At 34.9% G+C, this 23,379-nt stretch overlaps 1 protein-coding gene across 1 annotated transcript; it reads left to right on the top strand.

Moving 5' to 3' along the window:
- The first annotated feature begins 233 nt into the window (after window positions 1-233).
- On the top strand, window positions 234-18,403 carry LOC145595296 (uncharacterized). Its single transcript, XM_081651680.1, has 8 exons — window positions 234-518; window positions 1,411-1,803; window positions 8,543-8,616; window positions 8,718-9,107; window positions 11,519-12,839; window positions 15,438-15,532; window positions 15,720-15,861; window positions 17,075-18,403. Exons 1-8 carry the CDS (start codon window positions 278-280, stop codon window positions 17,722-17,724), a joined length of 3,306 nt encoding a protein of 1,101 aa, XP_081507806.1. The 5' UTR covers window positions 234-277; the 3' UTR covers window positions 17,725-18,403.
- The last annotated feature ends 4,976 nt before the right edge of the window (window positions 18,404-23,379 follow it).

Below are 23,379 nucleotides of genomic sequence, written 5' to 3' on the forward strand. Positions count from 1 at the left end.
TTTTTTTTAAGAAAAAAATTAGTCTAATTTTTTTGAAATATAATGGCTACCCAACTATTAAACTAGAGTCTACTTAAGTTAATTGTAAAATAATTAAGGAATGAGTTTTCTCTGGCAAAAAAATAAATAAAAAATAAACGTGGTGTTTATTTTTAAAAGATTTATTTTCGCTAAATGGTGCCTTTAAAAGGTTGTTTTTTTGACAAATTTTCAAGAAAAACATTGGAGTCAAATTCTAGTGCGATAATAATTTGGCAATCGGGACAAAAGAGTATAAATGCTGAGAAAACTCGAAGACTCCCATGTCGATTGTCGCAGACATTCATGTAAATTAGCAGCCTCAACAATGGCGGTGCTTAAATTATTGACTTTGCTTGCGCTAATTTCTCTGTGCTCTTCAACAATCCATGCCAAATCCAACAACACTGCTAATTTCCAATGGCAGATTCTCTCTTCCAAGAATTTTTCCTCTCAGATTCGTCTTCATCCTCATATTCTCCTCTTCATCACTGTCCCTTGTATGTTATCTTTATCTCTTTAATTTCTCGAATTCGTCAATTGTTTGATTAATTTTAGCTGTTGTTGAATTGATGTAATTATTGTTTGAATTCAATGAATTGGGCGAAAAATTGTATGTTAAATTGTTGTTTCATATGGTTTATTAAGAGAAATGTAGTTTATGTTGTGAATTTTGAAATTAGTGTGGAGTAGTATTAAAGGAGATTTATTTAATGCTTATATTTAGCTCGTAATGCCGTGTACATCGAATCGGATAATAGAATGATGAAAGCAATTGTCCAAGTGAAAGAGAATGTGGAATTTGATTTCATCAGGAATCGAAAATTAAGTAGTGAAGCAGTTTACAGTAGTTCAAAACTATAGGTGTCCAGCAAGCAGTTCTTATTAATGAAATCATAAGAAAAATGTATAAAATCTTGCACGTTTATGTTCAGATTTTTATAGTGAAAGAGAATGTGGGATTTGATTTTATCAGGAATTGGAAATAATTACTACCTCCATTTCATGTTTTTTGCAACTATTGGCATTATTTGTGAGATATAAAATATTCCAAAGTTGCAAAAAACATGAAACGGAGGTAATAGTAAAGCAGTTTACAGTAGTTTGGGACTATAGGTGTCCAACAGGCAGTGATGAAATCATAAGAAGACACATTTATGTTCATATTTTTACAATTTATCATTTTTTAGGTCTCATAGTCACCCTTCTGATGTTTGTGTATATACCATGTACATTTGGTTCTATGTTATTTTTGCATTTCTGTTAATTTTTTTTGGGGGCTTGGAGATTATTTATTCTTTTACTTTCTGAAAGCTTATGTAATTGAATAGATTTCTGTACACTGTCAAATAATTCGTTATTTTTTTATTATTATTTTTTTTTTTCACATAGGGTGTGGAGAGTCTCGTTCTTTGATGAAAGAGGTATCTCAGAAATTGTCTAAAGAACAAGAGACATATAGCTCCTTGAAGCTGATGCTTGTATACCGCAATGTTGAAAAGACACTAGCTGATTCTCTTGGAGCTGCAGAGGGAATTACAGTTCTCTGTTATCATCATGGCATATCTTTTAAGTATCAGGGAATCAACAGAGAACGAGATATATTATCCTCTGTCTATTATATGATGTCACTTGCCACTGAAGACCTTCCTCTTAAGAAAATTGACAATTCCAAGGACATGGAAATGTTTCTTGCATCAACTGATAAGGCTATAATCCTCTTAGAATCTTGCGGATGGACCTCAAAGTTGCTTGTGGATCAGACTGGCAATGGAACTGCGCAAGGTTTGTCAAACAATCATGATTTTTTTTCTCCTTTTCTGTTTCTGTGCTTGTGTACTTCTGTAGCATATCAATTTCAAACTAAACACAGTTGTGATGGCTCCACCATATATGATAGGCTAGTTGGTGGATTTTCCAAATAAAAGAGAGGCTGCGAGAATTTGTGTGAGCTTGATGCAATTGATTTTTCCTATTCTTTGCTGGTTAGATTTTCTTGCTTTTGTGTTTTTATTTGCATGTATCAATGTCTTAAGTTGTGAGGCTTTGAGATCAAGCAATTCTAGTTGCCTCATACTATATATGATTCTATATTCGTTATATTGTTGTAAGTTTAAAAGTATTTTTGTAAATCAATCAATTTGAATAGGTTTTTGATAAAAATAAGACTTTGGAAGGAGTATTACGCAATTTAGTTGGTGTTATTTCCTCACTTCAGAACTAATTAATCCTTTGTTGGTGAAATCTAATTCTGGCACTGATAAATTACATTATTTCTAATTTTTTATTTGGCCTCTTGTAACTAGATTTTTAATTTAATACCTCTGTTTCATATTTTTTGCAACAAAGGCATTGACATGGACTCCTAACAAAATTTATTTGTGAGTATTAAATGGAGAGAGAAAGATAGAGACACATGTAATGAGGAGAGAGATACATATAAATGACAACTTAAAAAGGAAACATATTTCCCCCGTTTTTTTTATTTGCATCACTTTGGATTACACAAAGTTTTAGGAGAGTAATATAATAGCATGAGTGGGTGAATAATTTATTATAGTAAAAGTAAGATGAGAATAATGAAAGAGAAAGTATGTGAGAGAGGATAGTTATTTTGATTATTTTAGTAGGGACTATGGAAGAGAGAAAAATGATAAAATAAATTAAGTGGGTTTAAAGTAAGAGAGAGAAATGATAAAATATACAACCTCCGGTCCAATTTACTCGCAACAAAGGGGTATTATTTGTGAGACATAAAATATTTCTTTGTTGCGAGTAAATTGGACCGGAGGTAGTAGTATAAAGTTACCAAATATAGAAGTGATGTATTTTAAAAAACACCCTAAAAAGGTAAGTGATGCAAATAAAAAAAAAAAAAATGGAGGGAGTAACATTTGTTACACATAATGTGTAGTATCCATTTATAGTAAATGTTGCACATAATATGAAACAAAGGTAGTGCTCCCTCCGTTTTTTTTATAAGGTAGAGTTATTATTTTCATCTGTTTTTTTTATGAGCTAGAATTTCGTTTTTGGAAATCTCTTACAATTTAATAATATATCAATTACATAATACTAAAACAGACACCAGGAATGACACGTGTCATTTCCTAGTGTTGTTATTTTCCTCCAAAAAACCATTTCCAATAAAATAAAATAAAAATATTCCTACTTTATCTTTTTTTCTATATAATCTTTTTTTATTGACAATAAATATACTTGTAATAGCAAAAATATATAATGATATTATTTATAATATATTTAAATCAAACTCTTCCATTCAATTTATAGTAAAATATCTTAACGTAATTTCTTATTAAATAAGAGTTAGACATATGAAATATAATTTTTTTTTTTTTTAAATTTATTCTCTCCATTTTTTTTTAATGTGTTACACTATTTTTTTTTTGTTTTCAATGGGTGTCTTAAAAAAAAAACCTACAAGTATATTGTTAGGTTAATAAAAATTGAGTTTTAGTGATAAACGTGCATGGCACGGTCCCTAGACTAGTCTTTACCTATTAATGTCCCCACTCTTTCTTACTTTATACTAACATCTTATTTTATTAAACCGCCTAAAACTCCGCGCAATCTCATCTCTAGCCTATAAAAAAAAAAAAATAACGGAGGGAGTATTTATTTAGTTACTCTTTCTATCCCAAATTAATTTTTACACCTTCCTTTCTCAATTGTCCCAAATTATTGTTACACTTCTAATTTTTGAAAGACACCACTATGGCACTGTTATTTTAAAACATTTCATCTCCACTATCTAAAGTTACGATCCCATACTATCTCACATTTAATTAAATAAAATACCATCTCATATAGTTTTTACTTTTTTAAAGATATAGTACCCCACTATCTTTTTTCAAATCTACTTTTTAAATAACAAAACGATTGATAACCAAACAGCTTATAACTTAGAATACGTGACATAATAATTGTCAAAACTAATGTGGATCGAGGGAGTACTTATTACAATAAACTGATTTAATACTTTATCTTAGCTATTATAGCATGTTTGAGTTAAATGCTGAGATAGTGTAACTGAGAAAAGTCAATTTTTTTATTCGTTCTTCTTCCTCTGTTTTTTTCAATTCTTTGCTCCACATATTTGAATTTTTCTACTCCTTTGTCTCTATTTATTATGCCGAATCTGAACACTATCATTCTGGTGCAGTAGTTATGCATATGCAAATCGGAGATATAATTTGTTGCTAAGTATTAACAATCATAAAAAAGGCTACTTGGCTAATCATATAGTATATCAGTTTAATGGGGTGGGTGGGGGAAGGGGGGGGGGGTGAAAGGGGAAACATATTGATCTGTTTAACCTTAGCAATTACCTTCCTTTCCTTTATTATAAAAAATTAAAGGAAATAAAAAAGAAAATAACCGATGGAAGTTTAGGACGAATTACCCTTTCTTTGTATTTGAAGGAAATAGAGGGAAAGGAAGTGAAGGTAAATGGAGGAATAAAATATCTTTCATTTGGATAACAAATGAGGAAGAAAAAGAATTGGAGGGAAGACAAATGGCTTTGTCTGGTTCAATATTAGTAAAGAAAAGAAAGGGAAAGGATGAGAAGGGAAAAGAAAGGAAGAGAAGGGAAAGGAAAGAAACTATATCATCAAATGTTTGGTTTGATATTAGTAAAGAAAAGGAAAAGAGAGGAATGTATTGTTTGGTATGACGGAAGGAAAGGGAAGGGAAAACTAATTCTAAGCTTGATAGATTTAATTTCTTTCTTTCCTTTCAAATTCCTTCAATTTTGTGAGGAAAGGAAAGGGAAGACTTAGTAAAGGGAGCTTTCCTTTCATTTTCCGTCAGTTTCCTATGAAATTCTGTTAAGTTTTTAAAACCAAACATAGGAAGCCATAACTTTGTTTTTCTTTCTTTTCTTTTCCTCCCATTTCTTCCCAACCAAAAAGGGCCAAAGGGATTAAAATTTAAGAAATTAATCTCTCCAACAATGGAAAGATTTGGAAAGAAAACTCATCATTTTCTCCTTCCTTTCCTTTCCCTCCCCTTCCTCTCCCTCCCCTTCTTTTCATTCTTCTTTCTTTATCCAAAAACACTATTAAGCTGCTAAGTACTAAGGTGAACTCCTTATTGAACCTGGTCGCTGAGATGTTTACTGTAGGTCTGTAGTTATTCCCCCTCATTCTTTTAGAGGTTAGGCTGAGGATTGTGGTGATGTGATGTAGGGTTAATTGGGATCAATGTATAAGAAACTCCAAGGCGCACTAAGGCAATAGGGGTCTTAATGCGCAAGGCGCACCTCAACAATGTGAGGCACACTCGATGAATATCGATAATATTGAGTAAAAATTGAAGTTGTGTGCCTCAAGGTGTGTCTCTTTAAATGTGTTTCTTAGCTCAAGAAATTATTTGTAACCCCATGTGTAGTGCCTAGCAGTGTAAAAAGAAGTGTGTCTAGGTATTGAGGCACTAGGAAAATGGGGCGGAGCATTTTTATTGCTCAAAGGAGAGGTGCATTCAAAGAGGGACACTTTGAGGCTCATGATGTATAAGATTTGCACAAGACACACATGAGGCATATCTTAATTGTGCTTCAAAGAGGCGCACCTTGGTGCACCCAGTGCTTTGAGATTTTTAATACATTGGCACCATGGTAAACCTAAGGCACGCTATTCATACTTTGATTGGGATGGTGGATGGTTTTAGCTGATGGGTCTATTTTTGGGCTGAATCTTTACCCAGCAAGGAATTAAATCTTGTCCACTTCCTCACATTGCTACCGCATTGTAAAAATGTTTGAGCTTATTGTGACAGTGTTATTATGTTGCAATACCCACAAACCACCACATTTCCCACAAAAGTGGTTCCATGACTGTCATTGTGATAGGCTGAAAGGTTTCAATCATGAAATTATAGCTAAAATCTCACTTTAATAGGTTGCTATAATGCTATTTGTTTTGTTTAATCCCCTTTAGAATTGTTGAGGTTGAAAACATTGTTTTTTTTTTATTTTTCTTAGCGTGTGACTTGTCTAGCTGTTTAATTTTAGTGTTTATTTTGTGACAAGTGAGTTGGTGTGTGAGAGACAGAGAAATCATAATTGTTATGGTGTGCTATGGCAATTACATCAATACAATATCCTTATGTTTTTGGGTGGGCATCGATAATGATTGAGGTTTATAAACTTGTATAGTCTGTTTCATATTACATAGTTCAGTAAGGAACATCCAGCATTATTCTATAGGTTTGATAGATGCTTTAATGTGGGAGAGCATGCATAACTTTGCAAGGTTAAGGCATTGTTTTTTTTGGGTACAAACATATTTTATAGATGATCATCCTTCTCTGGCTGAGATTAATTGTAGGCATTGTAGAATCAATTCTATTTTGCATGTATATATATGCACGGGAAATAAACATGTTATATTCTTTAGGTCAGCCAAATTGATTAGTGGCATTTGATCTGATGAATAAAACTTCCTTGTATACCGATCATATCTATCGTACAGGGTGGAGCACATTCATAGATGTGTGCATACTACAGAGAATATTGGTTTATGTTCTGCAGTTGTTAGTGTGATTACTCTACAGAGTTGTGGTTCTTAAATTTTTCTCTGGTCTCAGGAGTCATGCAAAGGGAAGCCCAATTGATGGTGGCTAGGAAAATAGTTAATGTTGTGGAAGGAGATGATGAATTCTTCATGGATGAAAATCTGGTGGATAGATTTATAAATGAGATCCTTATGTGTAACCCTATTCGATAAATATGGTGGATAGATTTATAAATAATACTAAGGATGGGGTTAATGCCAAGTTGGAGCAATGGAGGCAAATGTTGGAATCTAGAGGGTTTAAGTTAAGCCGGAGTAAAACTGAATATTTGGTTTGTCGTTTTTGTACTCAGAGGGGGACAATCAATGAAGTGGTGAGCTTGGATGGAAAGGATTTGACCATGAGCTAATGTTTTAAGTATCTTGGGTTGATCATCCAAAAAAATGGTTACATTGATCAAGACGTGGCCCACAGGATTAGGTCGGGGTGGCTTAAATAGAGAGCGGCCACGGGAGTGTTATGTTAGCGAAACATTCCTTTACAGTTGAAGGGAAAATTCTATAGGACTGCCATAAGACCAGTGTTGCTCTATGGTACAGAATGTTGGGTTTCTAAGAAGGAGCACATTAAAAAGATGGATGTGTGGGAATACTCTAAGAGATAGAATCAGAAATGTGGTTATTCGCAAGAAAGTAGGTGTGGCAGGCATTGCAGATAAACTAAGAAAAAACCGTATGCGTTGGTTTGGGCATGTAAGACGGAGACCCGAGGGTGCACCGGTCAGAAGAGTGGAAGAGTGGGACCATGGAGGGCTTAAACAAGGAAGAGGGAGACCGAAAATGACTTGATTGGAAATGAGTTTGGAAGGATATGAGGTATATGGATTTGCATGAGGATGCAGCATTGGACCGTAAGAGATGGAGGAGGAAGATTTATATCGATGACTACACGGAATAATCAAATTTGGTTCATGTTAGCCGATCCCCACTTATGGGATTAAGGTTTTGATTGATTGATTGATTTATGTGTAAAGTGTAATGTACTTAACTGGTCAGATCTGAAAAATCAGATTAACATGCAGAAGATGTGAAACAAGATTAATTTTAGGCTATGGAAGGGGCTAAATTATTGAAGATGGGGAGAGCTTTTTATTTGTATTAAAGTTAACCTTAGAAAAAATAACAACTTCTCTGCTTTTGAGTGGTCGGGTCACTCCCAAGACAATGAACTGTCACAATTTTTTTTTTTTTTTTATCATATATTATATCCTAGCTTACTTTCTCTCTCATGCAACCAACACTTAACACATTATTTGGTTCATCTATAAATTTCAAGGTGGCAAGGTAGTTTATCCATAGTACCCTTCCACAATGACACATGTACACTTGCTTAACTGGGGGTCTGGGTGGGTTTTTACAGATAAGTTTTAGATATTAATCATCTATATTTGACTGTATTGTTTTAAAATTGAATCAACCATATATTGTTATGATGTGATTCTAGATCATTTGGCCTCCTAAAGTTGGAGGATGGCAATTAAATAAATTGGTGAAGCTTTATTTTGTGGCTTAAGGATCAAGGTTTAATATACATTTTTATTGTTTATTTATTTATTTATTTTTTAATTTTTCAATTTTTTAATTTTTTTTTACTGCTTTCTGATATGTTTTCTTACATAAAAAGTAAATCATGAACATGAGCGTTATGTTGATGTCATCAAAAGACGTATGATAACTAAATTAAAAGGAAAGCATGGGCATTTTTAAAACCTCTTCTTACTTGTATAGGAAAAAATGTGTTCTCTTATTATCTTTGTATGTGTATAATTTGAAGAAAGGCTTTATGAGTTCATCTAGCAAGCCCATCCTTACACAACACAATCTATATAGAAAAATATAGAGTATAGGAGTATTTTGTGGTATTGATATGTGATGTGGAATATTATGTATGATTGCTCAGTGACACCTTAGAAAACCTAGTTTTGCAGGTAGTCACTTTCCAAGGGATTTAAATAGAGAAACTGATCAAACCCTGGTATCTGGAAGTCAGAAAAACCTTAAGGTGACTTGTGTTTTTGTGATGACTTGTTATAATGACATTGTTGTGAACTTAATGCATATCATAGCAATTAACCATTAGTTTTTTTCCCCCTCTCTTAACAGGATGGAGAAAATGATACGAACTGTGATGTTCAACATGTTTGTGGTGAAAGTCCCTGGGTTGGAGAATACAGTGCTGAAAATAGGACAGCCTCTACTAATGAGGATATGCAGCCTACGGCTGGAACATCCTGCAGCTTCAAAGAATTCAGTAAATTTAAGTCGTTCTTCTCAAAGTTCATGGTATTGGCAAGAGATATGTATCTTCCTCCTCAAAGACAAAGATATGGCCTTGTATCAGATAGGTCATTGCTTTCGACTCTTGGTGCTGAAGATTTTGATCAATGGTCAGTGATCATATCCTATGCTGGATGTCCTAGTTGCTTAAGGAAATTTAAAGATGAAATACATCTTCAAAAGGCTCTTGAGATGCTTGATCTGCCAGTACTGGAGGTGAGTCCATACATTGGATCATCAACTTATTGAATGTTCATGCTGTACCTCTTTTCTCTATGCATGTGAACAGTTGATTTTCTGCTTGGATGTTTTTTCACAATTTTGAATCCTTATTATATATGTACAATTATAAAAGAAGTATTGTTGATTTGATATTTGCTATTCTTTGAACTATATTTGATTAATCTAGCTGAGCTTTAATTGCAGTAGGGCTCCCTCTGTCCTCCATTAAACATCCCGTTTCTCATAAAGTGCATTGTCAATAAACTTCCTATATCCCCACTTTACCTTCCCACTTTTTCCAACCAGCTCTCCTTTAAAACCTCAAAATATACTCATTATCTTATTTCTTTTTCACCTTAAATAAAAAAAAAATAATAATAAAAAACTCTATATTTTGTATTCACCATCTTTCAACAAAATCCTCCCCTATCAACTTGGTGCCCCCTCGATGCTTTTTATACATTGATTTAACAATAATCTGGTTATAAACAAATAAATAGTGAAGAAGCAATGATTTGGATCTAGTTTATAATTTATACGCTTTGGTAGTTATGATGGATGTTGCACTCTCTAATAATCGATTAGGTTTGGAATATATGAGTAATTTTGGATCAAAGCTTTAACCAAATTGAAAGCTTTAGTTATCTTTGTAGGGAGCTTTGCCACTTACCATATTGATGTGTAGTAACCTTCTAGGTGCAATCTATGGAAATTTTTAGCAGTTTTTGGACCTGGATATGGGTAACATACTCTGGTATGAATCTGGCTAGAATTAAGTTATTTTAATATGAAAATGCTTCGACATAGATGATAACCATCTAATTTATGAATAGAATGTTTGATAATGTATATGTTTTCCATCATTTATTTTGATTTAAAAAGAAGTGTACTATATCGTTTATCTGTATTACTCAGACTTTTCATTTCACCTCAAGTACCCGTGTCGGACCATTGACACTTGGACATGGGCAGGACACTTAGACACTTCATTTTAATTTAAAATCATGCTAAATGTTTCACAAAATAGCTGAGTCAGACACTTGGACACATACCACTATACCAGCGTCAAGTCCGAGTAACATAATCATATATTTTAAAAATGAAAGTTAAGGTATGAAGGAACAAACAGGGGCATTTGGTCGGGCAGTTGGGGATGTCAATTATAGAAAAAGATTTATATGTATGCAAAGCATATAAAGATTGGTGTGCAATTTTTTAATTGAATATGCATATTTTTCTTAGTAGGTGTGCATATTTTGTTTTTTTAACCTGATTTTATATTACAATTTTTTGGAAATGGGAAAAAAATGCAATGAGTAAATTTTTTTTTTTTCTTTTTTTTTCTTCTTTTTTTTTTTTTTTTTTTTTTTTTTTTTTTTTTTTTTTTCACATTTGGTAAAATTTATACACCACCCTATAAGACCACTACTAATGCCACCAATACCATTGTTTCACTCACCAACCTGTACTACCTAACTCTACACTCATCCATCATAGGAATGGCAACCCACCAAGTTCTGCCCACTGGTAATGGTTGAAGTAGATTTCCCAATTGGAAATTTAAAGGTCGAATTGAACCATGTACTAGTAAATTGAATTGTGATGATAACGAAAGTGTGAAGAGAAAATGACTAATAGCATCAAAGATGGTGATGGTTGCTGCCTTGAATGGGGGAAGTTATGTCTAAAGAGTATAAGGGATAAACAAATAGTTAGGGTGGTGGCTAATGATCTAGGAGGTGACTTGGGAAATGGATTTCATAGCTAAGGAGGGTTTTATGGGTTTTAATTTCTAGTGAACAAATACCATATAGGAACGTTAAATTCCTATCCCATCACAAAAAAAAAAAAAAAAAAATGACCAAAGGGTTTTGATTTTTTTTTCATTCAGTTTTATCTTTCCCAATTCTATTCTTTTCCCTTACTTGAACCTTTCCTTATTTGATGTTAGAGAGATTAAAGGCCACCTCTGATTGGCGATCATTAGGTGTCCTATGATAACAAGTAGAGGTTACAGTCGATTGTTTAGCTTAGGTTCTGATCGAGTTCATTCAGGTTGGTAAAGAGTGTATTGAGTTGGGTACGGATCGAACTGATTTTATGTCTGTTTCCATTTAGCTTATTATGGGTAATAATTCAATTTGAGCCTCATAATATCGGGTCTAGCTGAGTCAGATCAAACTTAGATCATTTAATTCCAATATTAAATCAGATTCCATGTTTTTCTTCTATTGTCAAATTCTCTTCATATGCATGTCAATTTGGTCCTAACAACTGGAAACACCACTTCTTGTAAAGCATTCGATGACTGCTACTGTCCTGTTTTGTTGCTTATCAACTGTCTGATACATGAAGTTCATCTTTCTTGTTGGGTTTTGTTTTATTTGTATTATTATAATATGCAGCTGCCAGATGATGGAAAAGGCCTTAGACCTGCCCTCCCTGTTGATAGACCATCAGTAGTACTTTTTGTAGACAGAACATCAGACTCTGTAGAAACTAGAGAAAGTAGTCAGAAAGCTCTTCGTTTGCTCAAAGAACTTGCGTTACAGTATTGGAAATCACATCCGACTGATTGGCAAAGTATTGATCCAACAAAAGGATTACTTCACACTTATCAAGAGACAACCAGCGTGTTTAAGAATCATAAGTTTCTGGTATCACCTTCATCTCAGATAAAATTGGATGATAAAATGTCTATAATGATAGTAGATGAAGGACAACAGGTTACCTATGGTAATGAGGCCTCGCAAAGGGGCTCTTTACATGAGATCTTGACAAAATTGATTGGGCAGAGAAAGCAAGCAAAATTAAACTCACTTGCAAAAGAAGCAGGCTTTCAACTGCTTTCTGATGAAATAGACTTAAATATAGCAAATGTGTTACCTTCTCTGGAAGGTCAGGATCAGGATTCATCCATCAAGTCAGATGTTGCCTCTGAGGAAAGTATCAATGACAAAAATAAGGTTTCTACTGATGAAGTTGCACCCCTTGTAGATCAGGAGCAACTGTATCAGCCTATTAATGTTGAAGCTTCATCTGAGTACAGTAACCAGAAAGTATTCATTGATTCTGCAATCGAAGAGTCTGGCATTGGGGATCCCTATCAGTCTCCTAATGATCATAACCTTGGATCTGGCCAAGATGTAGATTTAGATATTCAACCTAATGCAGAAATAACAGAATTTTCAGGTCTTAGGCGTCATTTAAGTTCCTTTACTGGTTCATTTTTCTTTAGTGATGGTAACTACAAATTTCTCAGATCTCTTACTCAAGACTCACAAGTTCCAAGAATAGTGATCATTGATCCGTTGTCCCAGGAACATTATGTCTTATCTGAAGAAGCAAATTATGATATTGTATCTCTATCAACATTTATTAAAGAATTTCTTAATGGTAGCCTTACTCCATTTCAACGCAGTGGACCTTTGCGAAAATCTGTTGAAATGCCACAACCTCCATTTGTCAATCTTGATTTTCGTGAAAAGGATTCCATCCCTCTTGTTACAGCTGATACTTTTTCTGAGTTAGTTCTTGGTTCTGGTGAGTCCAATGCTCAAGATGCACTCAATGCATGGCATAAAGATGTGGTAGTGCTTTTCAGCAGTAGCTGGTGTGGAATTTGTCAGAGAATGGAATTAATTGTTCGTGAAGTTTATCGGGCCTTGAAAGGCTACGTAAACATGGTTGAGTCTGAAACAAAAAGCAAAAAGCTTTTTTCTCAAGGCAGGTATCTTCCTTTCCATATATATATATAAATGCTAAAGTCTTACTTTTTTGTTTGCCTTGAAATAATCTACAGAGTATTGCTTTTAAACATTGTCCAGATATCCTTATACACTTTCCAATCCCCATCTCGCTCCTTCATCTTATGCCTAAAGATAGTGATGAGATGTAATCCTAATTAATGCATGGTCAGTTTTATTCAGAAGAACTAAAACTGGGTGGATAGATAAAATGTAAAAACAAATATGTGGGAGAAGCAGGGAATTATGTAAATCTGTGTCTGATATTGCAAATTTTGAAATTGTTCGAATAAGGTTTTTTTTATGGTGACAAAAGAATAAGAAGATATTCAAGGGGGTATACTGTGACTGAAAGATTAAAAGATAGAGTTTGTAAATAGGATTTATCCTCTCCTTATATATATCTATACCATTCCTCTCCAGCCAAATGCTCCTCAGGATTACTGTCACTGGATTTCTCCAAAGAATTTTTATCTCCTTTGCCCCACCAAACTCTATGAACTGTGATTGTACAGTCTTGTATATTTGGACAGATCCAATGTTCTTTATTCTCCAGAAAGAGTCATGAACTCATGATTGCATTTCTTGTTGATGGGCTCCTTCCACACTTGTCATGGTCAAAGTGTGTTTACTCTGCTGTATGTTTTAATTCACTGTGATCAAATCTTTGTGGCAGACCTAATCGGTTTCCTTTTACTTTAAGAATTCTCACCATGTACAATACCCAATGTTTTTTTTTTTTTTAAACTCACCACATATCCTCAACTATGCAAGTAAATCTATAATTAAAAATTGAAAGCGTGTTGATTCTGTTAAACCTGCCCTAAGTCTGTTCCTCAATTTCTCTCTATTAACCTGGTGAAGGTTTTCTTCTCCCACTCTTCTTTATTGTCCTATTACTCATGTGGGCAAAGTTTTAAGACATGATTATTTTTTGTGATGTATATATAAGAAAAAACATTACCATGTGATATCTTGTTAGATTTCTCTCAATGTGTAGTTTCAATCTATCAACATTTTATGATTTTAATTAGTGCACAAACTAAAGATATCAATGGGCAAAGACGTGCAGAATCAAATTAGAAGGGAGTAAAAAAAGAAAATTTATCCCACTTTTGGATGGTCTTATTAAACCAGTCCCTTGTAAGTGCTGTCTTCTTAAAATGGTTCATCACCTGCTGTTTGTCAGCTTAACAAGTGACACATGTTTCTTTCTAATTGTATAGATTTTTTTTTTTTTAATTTGAATTTAATTAAAATTATTATCCCCCTCTGTCTCCTCTCCTGTCCACATCACCTTTCTCTCTCCTCCCCCCCCTACATAGCCCCACCTCCCTGCTCAAATATGAGCTGTGTTCAGCCCCACTCTTCACCATGCCCCAGAGTCCAAGACACCTGACAACTAGACACCAAAACCACCACATCCTTCTGCACAACCCACATATCACCACTTCAACATCACCCCTGCTAAGGAATGATTTAATACCAAATTGATAATTAGAGAGGATGATATAGTAATTTCTTTTATGACTCACAACTTCCCTCACGCTCCCTCTATGGTATAATTTGGGAAATCGCAGTGTTTGGAAAAGTGCACCTAAGGGGCGCTGAGGCACAAGGCGGAATGGGGTAAGCTCTTAACTTGGTCTGGCGGAAGCGTTTTTTTTAGGCGCAGGTTAGGCTCAGGAGGCGCACCAAAAGCGCACAAGGCGCAAGTGAGGCGCACCTGGGAAATTTCTGCCATTTTTTTAAAACTGCTTGTACAGTGCACCTTACTTCAAAGAGGCGCACCAGGCGCTGCATGACCCTTCTTGCTTCAGCGTGCCTTGAGCTTTTTTATACATTGGGAAATCGTTCTTTAAAGTTTGAAGATTTCATTGAAATTTGTTATTTTTCTGTACCATTGATGTTTTTAATTATTGATCTATGTCTCCTGTGTGTATACATTTAATCTATGGCTTCTTGTTTTCTCTCAATTTGGTTTGCTGCTGCTTTTGTTGTTGTTTGAGCTGATGCCTTTCAAAAAGTGAGATGAATGAGGGCATGGATATGGAAAGCAAGAAAAGAGAAAATAAAAATGGAGTTTTAGTTCATAGAGTACTGAATGAGGGGAGATAGATCAAAGAGGGAGGGAAGAGGCCGGAGGGAGTTTTGTAAATAAGCATAATGTTGACTGTTACATCTGGTAACTGGTGAATTGGTTCAATTTAAGAAGGTTTCATATAATGTTGGGATTAATTCCAGTTATTTCTAAGAAGATTTTCTAAAGGTGGGATTATTTTTTACCCAAAAAAATAAAGGGGTTAATTAAACGTCTTACTAAGTGTTGGTTTTTTTCGTTTTTCTAAATTAATTTTTTATAATGTGCCAAACCCTCGGGTATGCATGCAAAATTTTAAAAACTTGGTGAATTCTTAAAACATTTAGGGAACATGGTGAATTTCAATAAGTCTTGGTGGCACATGATGAAAATCTCCTTTTACTTTCTGTTTGTAAAGACTTTTATGAATATCTATATATTTTTTTTCAGCACATCTTGTTGAAGAGAGGGTGATATTATAATGTTAATGTGGCGCAGATAACTTGAAGGATGATGTTTCAAAGATGCCAGTATTTTATTCAATTGATTGCATGGTGAATGAATGCAGTTGGATCCTGAAATCAATGGGTCAAGTAAGTCCCACCATCTATATAGTTATATTATGCACTAAAATGTAGTTTTTAAGAGCCTTTTTATTTCCAACTTCCTCTTTTCCTTGGTTTTCATGTAAAGAAATGTGAAAATTGCATTGGCTAAAAGGGAACGAAAAGAGATAGGAACTTCATATTGGTATTGACATATTTTGTGTGAAAATTGCAGAAGGAAGTTTATCCTAGTTTGCTGCTATTTCCAGCAGAGAGGAAGACTGCTATCGTTTATGATGGAAATATGATGGTTACAGACATTATAAAATTTATAGCCAACCATGGGAGTAGTTCTGACCATCTTGCCAGACAGAAAGGTATACATTAGATATTACCATATCTTACAATTCATAAATGGATACCTCCAACACCCCCCCCCCCCCCCCAATGACTCGTGCGTACCGAACCCTGGTTCTCACTTACGTTTGGTTATTATGACTTGTGTATCGATCTTTTTTTTTGTTCTTGCCTATTTTTACTTTATCTTATTGCATTAATAAATATAATTACATGCTACCTTGGGATTCACATGTTTGGAATCTGTCTCTAGCAGTTTTATCTATGAAATTAATACGCAGTATGTTTTATATAACTTTAGTCCTTAGCTGAAGTACTGTTAAAAGTTCGTGTATAGTTAAGAAATTTCAGAATACTTGTTTGCGGCCGAAGTAAACATTAATAGTTTTGACGCTAGTTCTACTTTACCATTATTACCTGTCACCTGGGGATATTTAGTTCATTTCAGCTCCTTTGATGTCAGTATGTGTTAATGTTTGTTAATCTAGTGAATAGGTGCTGTTTGGATATTGAATAAGTCTGAAAATTTGATTGCAATCAGTAAGTAGTATGTTAGTATTTTACTACAATATATTTGGAGATGTTTAAGATTTTTGTTGGTGATACAAGTATACAACTACAATTGTAACACTAACCATGTTTTTTGGATTTTTGCTATGCTCTTTTTCCTATTTGGATTGCTATGCTCTTTGTTGTTGTTGTTTACAACTACAATTATAAAGCTCTTCATCATAGTATTTTGATATAACTATTAAAATCCACTAAGGAGTATATAAGCTTCGAAACCAAAACATGTGCCACAACAACCATGACCTACCTGTGATCTGCCTATCTGAATCCATGACATTGTGACAGTTATCAGTACCATGCATTAATGCTACACGGCTAAATCAATAACAAATGACATTGTGTTTATAACATCAAGTCATCAACATTAATGCCTCTCAGAGGCTCGTTTCATTGGCAGAGTGGGGTAAATACACAGCCCTTCCGCTGTCTGAAGTGCTAATATGCAATTATTATTTTCTATGAAGTACTTGAGTAAACGAAGGTAGTTAAACTAGCCTTTTATTAAACAAAGATGTAAAAAATTTATAGGTTAGACACTATTAATCTATGGCTTAATTGCACACTCACCTTGTTCTGTATTATTATATTCATACTTAAGTAATTAGACCCGTTAGTGTAGGTTCAATTGACATAATGCATTTTTTTATGTCTACTTATTTGTAGGAAACTTATGGACTGATTTGGAAGAGAAAAACAATCAAGATGATGAAGTCAGAGTTGCAATGAGTAGAGATACCAAAAAATCTTCTGATGTCACAAATAAATATTTTGGAACTAATTTGCAGAATGCAGAGTTACAAAATTCAGCGATATTACAAAAGTCAATCACACCAAATCCCGTTATCGGCTCATTTCTAGTTGCCACTGAGCACTTGGATGAATCAAACCTTTTCAACAAAGCCAAGATTCTCATTGTGGGTGCTGAACATGGTGTAGGATTTCAAGGTTTGATTGTTAACAAGCCTATCCCCAGCTGGGATTCTTTACCTCGATTTCAAGATGTAAAACTACTTGAAGGGGCTCATGTTTCTTTTGGGGGCCCAGTCATTCAACCAGAAATGCCTCTTGTCTCCTTGGCAAGGATTTCTTTCAACAATCAATACCCTCAAGTTCTACCCGGTGTCTATCTCCTTGATCAATTGGAAACACTAGGCAAAATCAAGGATATTGAAGCAGGAAATCTGTCTGCTACTGACTTGTGGTTCTTTTGGGGCTACTCAGGCTGGAATTGGGACCAGCTTTTAAGTGAGATAGCTGAAGGATCGTGGAAGCTTCATGAGGGAAGTGTTGAAGATCTACAGTGGCCAAAATGAGACCTTAGCCTCACAAGATGGAAGATGTGTCTTATCTGGAGTGCGTCATCCAGGTTCTGGAAGACTTCTTTCAGTAGATCTGAATTCTCTTTGATCGAAGCATTGAGGATGAAGTTGGGAAGGCTGCAGGGGATGGGGGACTATTTTGCGTAACTAGGCTGCTGGCTGCTTGATATCTTATGTTTGGTAATGTATATGATGTCTCCCTAACTATATGAAAGGATAGATTGTTTGAAGGTTTAAAAGGAATGTAAGAGATGCGTCCTGCTCCACACTCCCTAGTCCCCATTCCAGTACCTGTAACATTTACCAGCATTTCCTGTTCAATATGTTCTCAGTTTTTTCTATTTTTTTATCGCCTTTAGGTTAGAGTATTGGTTACCTGAATAGAAATAGGAAAAAGCAGAATCCAGATTTATGGAGGATTCAAAAGAAGAGCATCTGCAGCAGAATTCTCATTTTGGTAAAGCAATATTATACAGATACTAATAGGCTCCAATATTGTACTGTATCACTGATGTTTATGAATGAAGTCCACAAAAGTAACCATTTTTCTTCTTATGTGTCTCCAAACCCTTAGACGGTTGATGACTTGATGAGTCGGGTCATTGGGTGCTGTGGAATGTTGTTGATTGATTGCTTACCCTTGATTCTTAATTAATTTATATTTATATCTTGATTTTATTTCTATTATATTTATGTTTATCCTTTTCTGTATAAAAAGACTAAGATTTTCAATAACAATCTTGGGCCAATTTTAGGAAGAACTTGGCTTTTTTTTTTTTTTAGTTTTTTTTTTAAAATTTTATTATACGGTGTCAATTTTGCTTAGAAATCATTCAACAAAATTTTCATTATTTATCACTGAGAGATCTTGCAAGAACTTGTTATTCTTCATCACCGAGCATGTTCAAATTTCATGGCTCCTCAAATATATATGTACTTTTTTTATGCGACTCTTATTTGAGCAACTTATGTACAGATTTCTTTGAAAATTTTTGTTACATATGCACCCTAATTCTAGGTTTGGATGAATTGTTGGGGAATTTGTATTTAAACAAGGGTCACAAAAATAGCAAACAAATTAGAACGGAAACTCTTCGAGTCGTGAACGGAATCACTTTCCCAAAAGTATAATTCCGACCCTATACTACAACCAGGTTTTCACGGAAATTTACTTAGGAGATACAACGAAGAAACAATTGTAATCACAAGTAGGATGATTACAAAACAATGTATGAAAGCCTTTGTAATTGTGATGATAATTAATTAAAAACTTTTTGCAAAATAATGAGAATGAAAAATGGAGTTACTGTACGTACATTTTCATTCCCCACCTCCAACATATATGTAGCAAATAATTATAGAACCAAGAAACACCAAATAACCGTCAAATATGTTGGCATTAAATTCCCAAAACCCATCGGGCCCGATCGGGCGATGATAGCCCGATCGAATGGAAAGCAGCGTCAATTAATCATCATGTGCGGGCCTGATCGGGCAGCCACCGCTCGATCGGGCTAACACCAGCGTTTAACCAATCCTCCTTGCGCGCCCGATCGAATGGTGGTGGCCCGATCGGGCGGTGAAACAGCAAGAAATAGCAACGCTCACGCGCCCGATCGGGCTACCACCACTCGATCGGGCTGCGTTAATGGCTTTCATCTTCTTTACATTTGCGTTCAATTGAACTTCCATGGCTCAATTAAATGAGCTATGTTGCTACTGCATTACATTGTTCTTGTTATTAATCCTTGTTTAATTAATTACAACACCATATCCTAAGCAGTTAATTAAACAACATGGAATTTATCTTAAATACTCTAAATTATTCAACAATCCTCTCCCATTTAGAGTATTAAACAAGACTCTTTGCAAATAACATCATCATCACAAAACAATCTTATGCATAAATGAAAGTGTACATAGACTTGAACTCCCACTTAGTGCAACATACAATTCAAGAATCCATATCCAATTGGTATCGTAAAACGTTTGAACCAAAAGCGACACATATTGGAAACTCGAAGATATTACACACACAAGATAAATTACTTAAATACATATTAGCTTGACACTATAAGCCATGTGTCCATATCTATTCATAAGTACATCAAAGCTAAGCTCCTAATAGCTTCTTGAAGCGGCTAGACTTCGTACTTATATAGGTAGACTTCCAACATGCTCCTGTGACCAAAGCACTTTTATCAGGAATTCTATTAAGTTCAAAAACAACGTCTTTTCATCACAGAAAACCGGAACTTTACCTTGGATGAATAAACAAGTTCCCAATCATCAATTAAGAGAATTGATCTCATTGAACTTAAGACCCAACGTCTTACTGGGCATTAAGTTGAGATTCTCCTAATTGTGATTATTTAGGGCTCCAATCCTAAACCGACTGCCATCCTATTATTAATATCTCTAGCCAATGCCTTGGTAAAACAGTCGGCGAGATTAAGATCCGTTCGAACATAATCAATAGTGATCACACTATCCTTGATAAGCCCTTGGATGTAGCTATGTCGTACTCCAATGTGCCTTGACTTACCATTATAAACTTGGCTATAAGCCCTTGCCAAGGTAGCATTGTTATCACAATGTATCACTATTGGTGATATTGGTTTTGGCAACAAAGGTATCTCAAACATGAGATCCTTTAACCATTCGGCTTCTTTACCAGCCGAATGCAAAGCAATGAACTCCGATGTCATTGTAGAGTCCGCAATGCAAGTTTTCTTCTTAGAAGCCCATGAAATGGCACCTCCCCCATATCGAAAAACCCATCCACTTGTGGAGGAATGATCTTTGTTAGAGATCCAACTTGCATCCGAATACCCTTCTACAACCGAAGGATATCCACTATAAGACAAACCAAATTCCTTGGTTTTCTTCAAGTACTTCAACAAGCGTCGAACCACTTGCCAATGCAGCATACTAGGCTTGCTAGTGTACCTGCTCAGTTGACCAACTGCATAAGCAATATCTGGTCTAGTACTTGTCATGGCATACATCAAACAGCCTATTACTCTAGCATATTCAAGTTGTGAAACCGCATAACCTTCATTAGGTATCAACTTTATGCTAGGATCCATAAGTGTTGAATAAAGAGAAGTAGTGTCTTCACTAACATTGAATTTCTTGAGCACTTTCTCAATGTAATGAGATTGTGACAAGATCAACTTTTCTTTTTCCCTCTTTATCCTTATGCCCAAGATGACATCTGCTTCTCCCATGTCTTCCATGGAAAACTTTGAACTAAGGAACGACTTTGTCTTTTCAACTTGTGACAAATCCGTTCCAAAGATCAACATGTCATCTACATATAGACAAATTATGACACCTTTACCGTTGTCATCAAATTTTCTATAAATACACTTGTCTGAATTATTCAGCTTAAAACCACTAGACAACACAACCTTATCAAACTTTTGATGCCATTGCTTAGGTTCTTGCTTTAGCCCATACAAAGATTTAATCAGCTTGCAAACCTTTTCTTCTTGACCTTCCACAACAAACCCTTCCGGTTGTCGCATGTAAACTTCTTCCTCTAGATCTCCATTCAAGAATATTGTCTTGACATCTATTTGATGGATCACAAGCTTGTGGATAGCCGCAAGTGCTATCAACAACCTTATAGTTGAGATTCTAGCAACGGGTGCATATGTATCGAAATAATCGATACCAGGTTTTTGTGTAAAACCTTGTGCCACTAACCGGGCTTTGAACTTTTCAACCGTTCCATCAATCCTCAATTTCTTCTTGAAGATCCATTTGCACCCAATTGGTTTACATTTTGGTGGTAATTTAGCTAAAACCCAAGTATTGTTTCCCATGATGGATTCCATCTCATCATTAATAGCTTCCTTCCAAAAAGGAGCATCACGAGACCTCATAGCCTCATCATAGGTCAAAGGATCATCTTAAACATTAAAAATGTATGGAAATTGTGTTGAAACAGATTCCCTTGATCCTTCAACTAAGTACACATGAAAGTCCGAGCCAAAAGATTTTTGCTTCCTTGCCCTCTTACTTCTCCTAGGTTGTGATGATGATGTAGATGCCTCCTCTAAATGAGTTTGGTCATCCACCTCTTGATCAATGACAACTTGATCAAAACTTTGAGCATTGGTACTTGGAGTTATATCCTTTGGTCTAGGAATTGAAGAAAATCGATTTTCATCAAATAATGCATCCCTTTACTCTATGGTGGTGTGAACCGACCAAAAGTTATTTTGCTCTATTACATAGAACCTATAGGATTTGCTATGATCCGCATATCCTATAAAAATGCATTCAACTCCTCTTTCACCTAACTTTTTACGTTTAGGTTCCGGCACTTTTAAATTGCCCTACAACCCCAAACTTTGAGATGGCTCAAGTTTGGTTTCCTTTTATACCATAGCTCATATGGGGTAACATCTTTCCCTTTCATGGGAACACGATTTAACACGTAACAAGCCGTTAAAACGGCTTCACCCCAAAATCCATCACTTAAACCTGAATACGACAACATAAAATTTACCATTTCTTCTAGTGTCCTATTCTTCCTTTCCGCTACACCATTTTGTTGTGGTGTATATGCCGCGGTAGTTTCATGTACTAAACCTAAAGATTGGAAATAACTTGGATCATAGTATTCACCACCTTTATCGGTTCTTAGTTTTTTAATCTTTTCATTGGTTTGCAATTCTACTTCACTTTTGTAAATTTTTAATTTATCAAGGGCTTCATCTTTAGAGAATAACAAATAAATGTAACAAAACCTTGAATAATCATCAATAAAAGTTACCAAATATTTCTTATTTCCTAAAGAAGGTGTGTTGTGAAAATCACACAAGTCACTATGCACTAAATCAAGCAATGAATTATTTTTCTCAACAACTTTAGGAAATGGTTTCCTTGTGATTTTGGTTAACATGCATGTCTTACACTTCTCTATTCTTGGATCAAATATAGGTATCATATCATGCTTTGACATAAAATACAATTTTTTATAATTAACATGACCAAGTCGCAAATGCCATAGAGAAGAATTACCATCAACAACATACACAACATCATTCAAAGTATTTGAAATACTTAACTTAAACATACCATTACACAAATAACCAAGTCCTACAAATTGACCTCCTTTAGACAAAATAAATTTATATGACTCAAACACCATCTTAAAACCTAATCGATTCAAGATCGAACCGAATACAAGATTCCTCCTAAAGTCCTAAGTTCGGGAGAATACAACACATCTCTTAAAATAAGAGATTTTCCCGAACTAAAGACTAGCTCCACTTGTCCTTTGCCAAGCACCTTAGCTGTAGAGTCATTGCCCAGATAGAGAATTTCTCCATCATCAACCTCCAAAAAGGTTTTGAACAATGATCTATCCTTGCACACATGCCTCGATGCGCCCGAATTGATATACCATGAAAAATCAACCTTGTTTGTCTTGGGATTGGCTAGCATTGCCATTCCCATCTTGAGCATTCTTTTTGCTCAGTTTTTTCTTCCAGATTGTGCAATCTTTCTTGAAGTGTCCGGGTTTTCCACAAACCCAACAAGCACGTGACTTTGAACCATTACCGCTTACCTTAGGCTTCTTTCCCTTATTTTTGTTTGAGTCATTACCCCTTTTTCTCACATTTTGTTTGGCAT

This window comes from Chenopodium album, chromosome 19 (assembly GCF_948465745.1).
Source record: "Chenopodium album chromosome 19, dcCheAlbu1.1, whole genome shotgun sequence".
In the NCBI taxonomy this organism is placed as follows: domain Eukaryota; kingdom Viridiplantae; phylum Streptophyta; class Magnoliopsida; order Caryophyllales; family Amaranthaceae; genus Chenopodium; species Chenopodium album.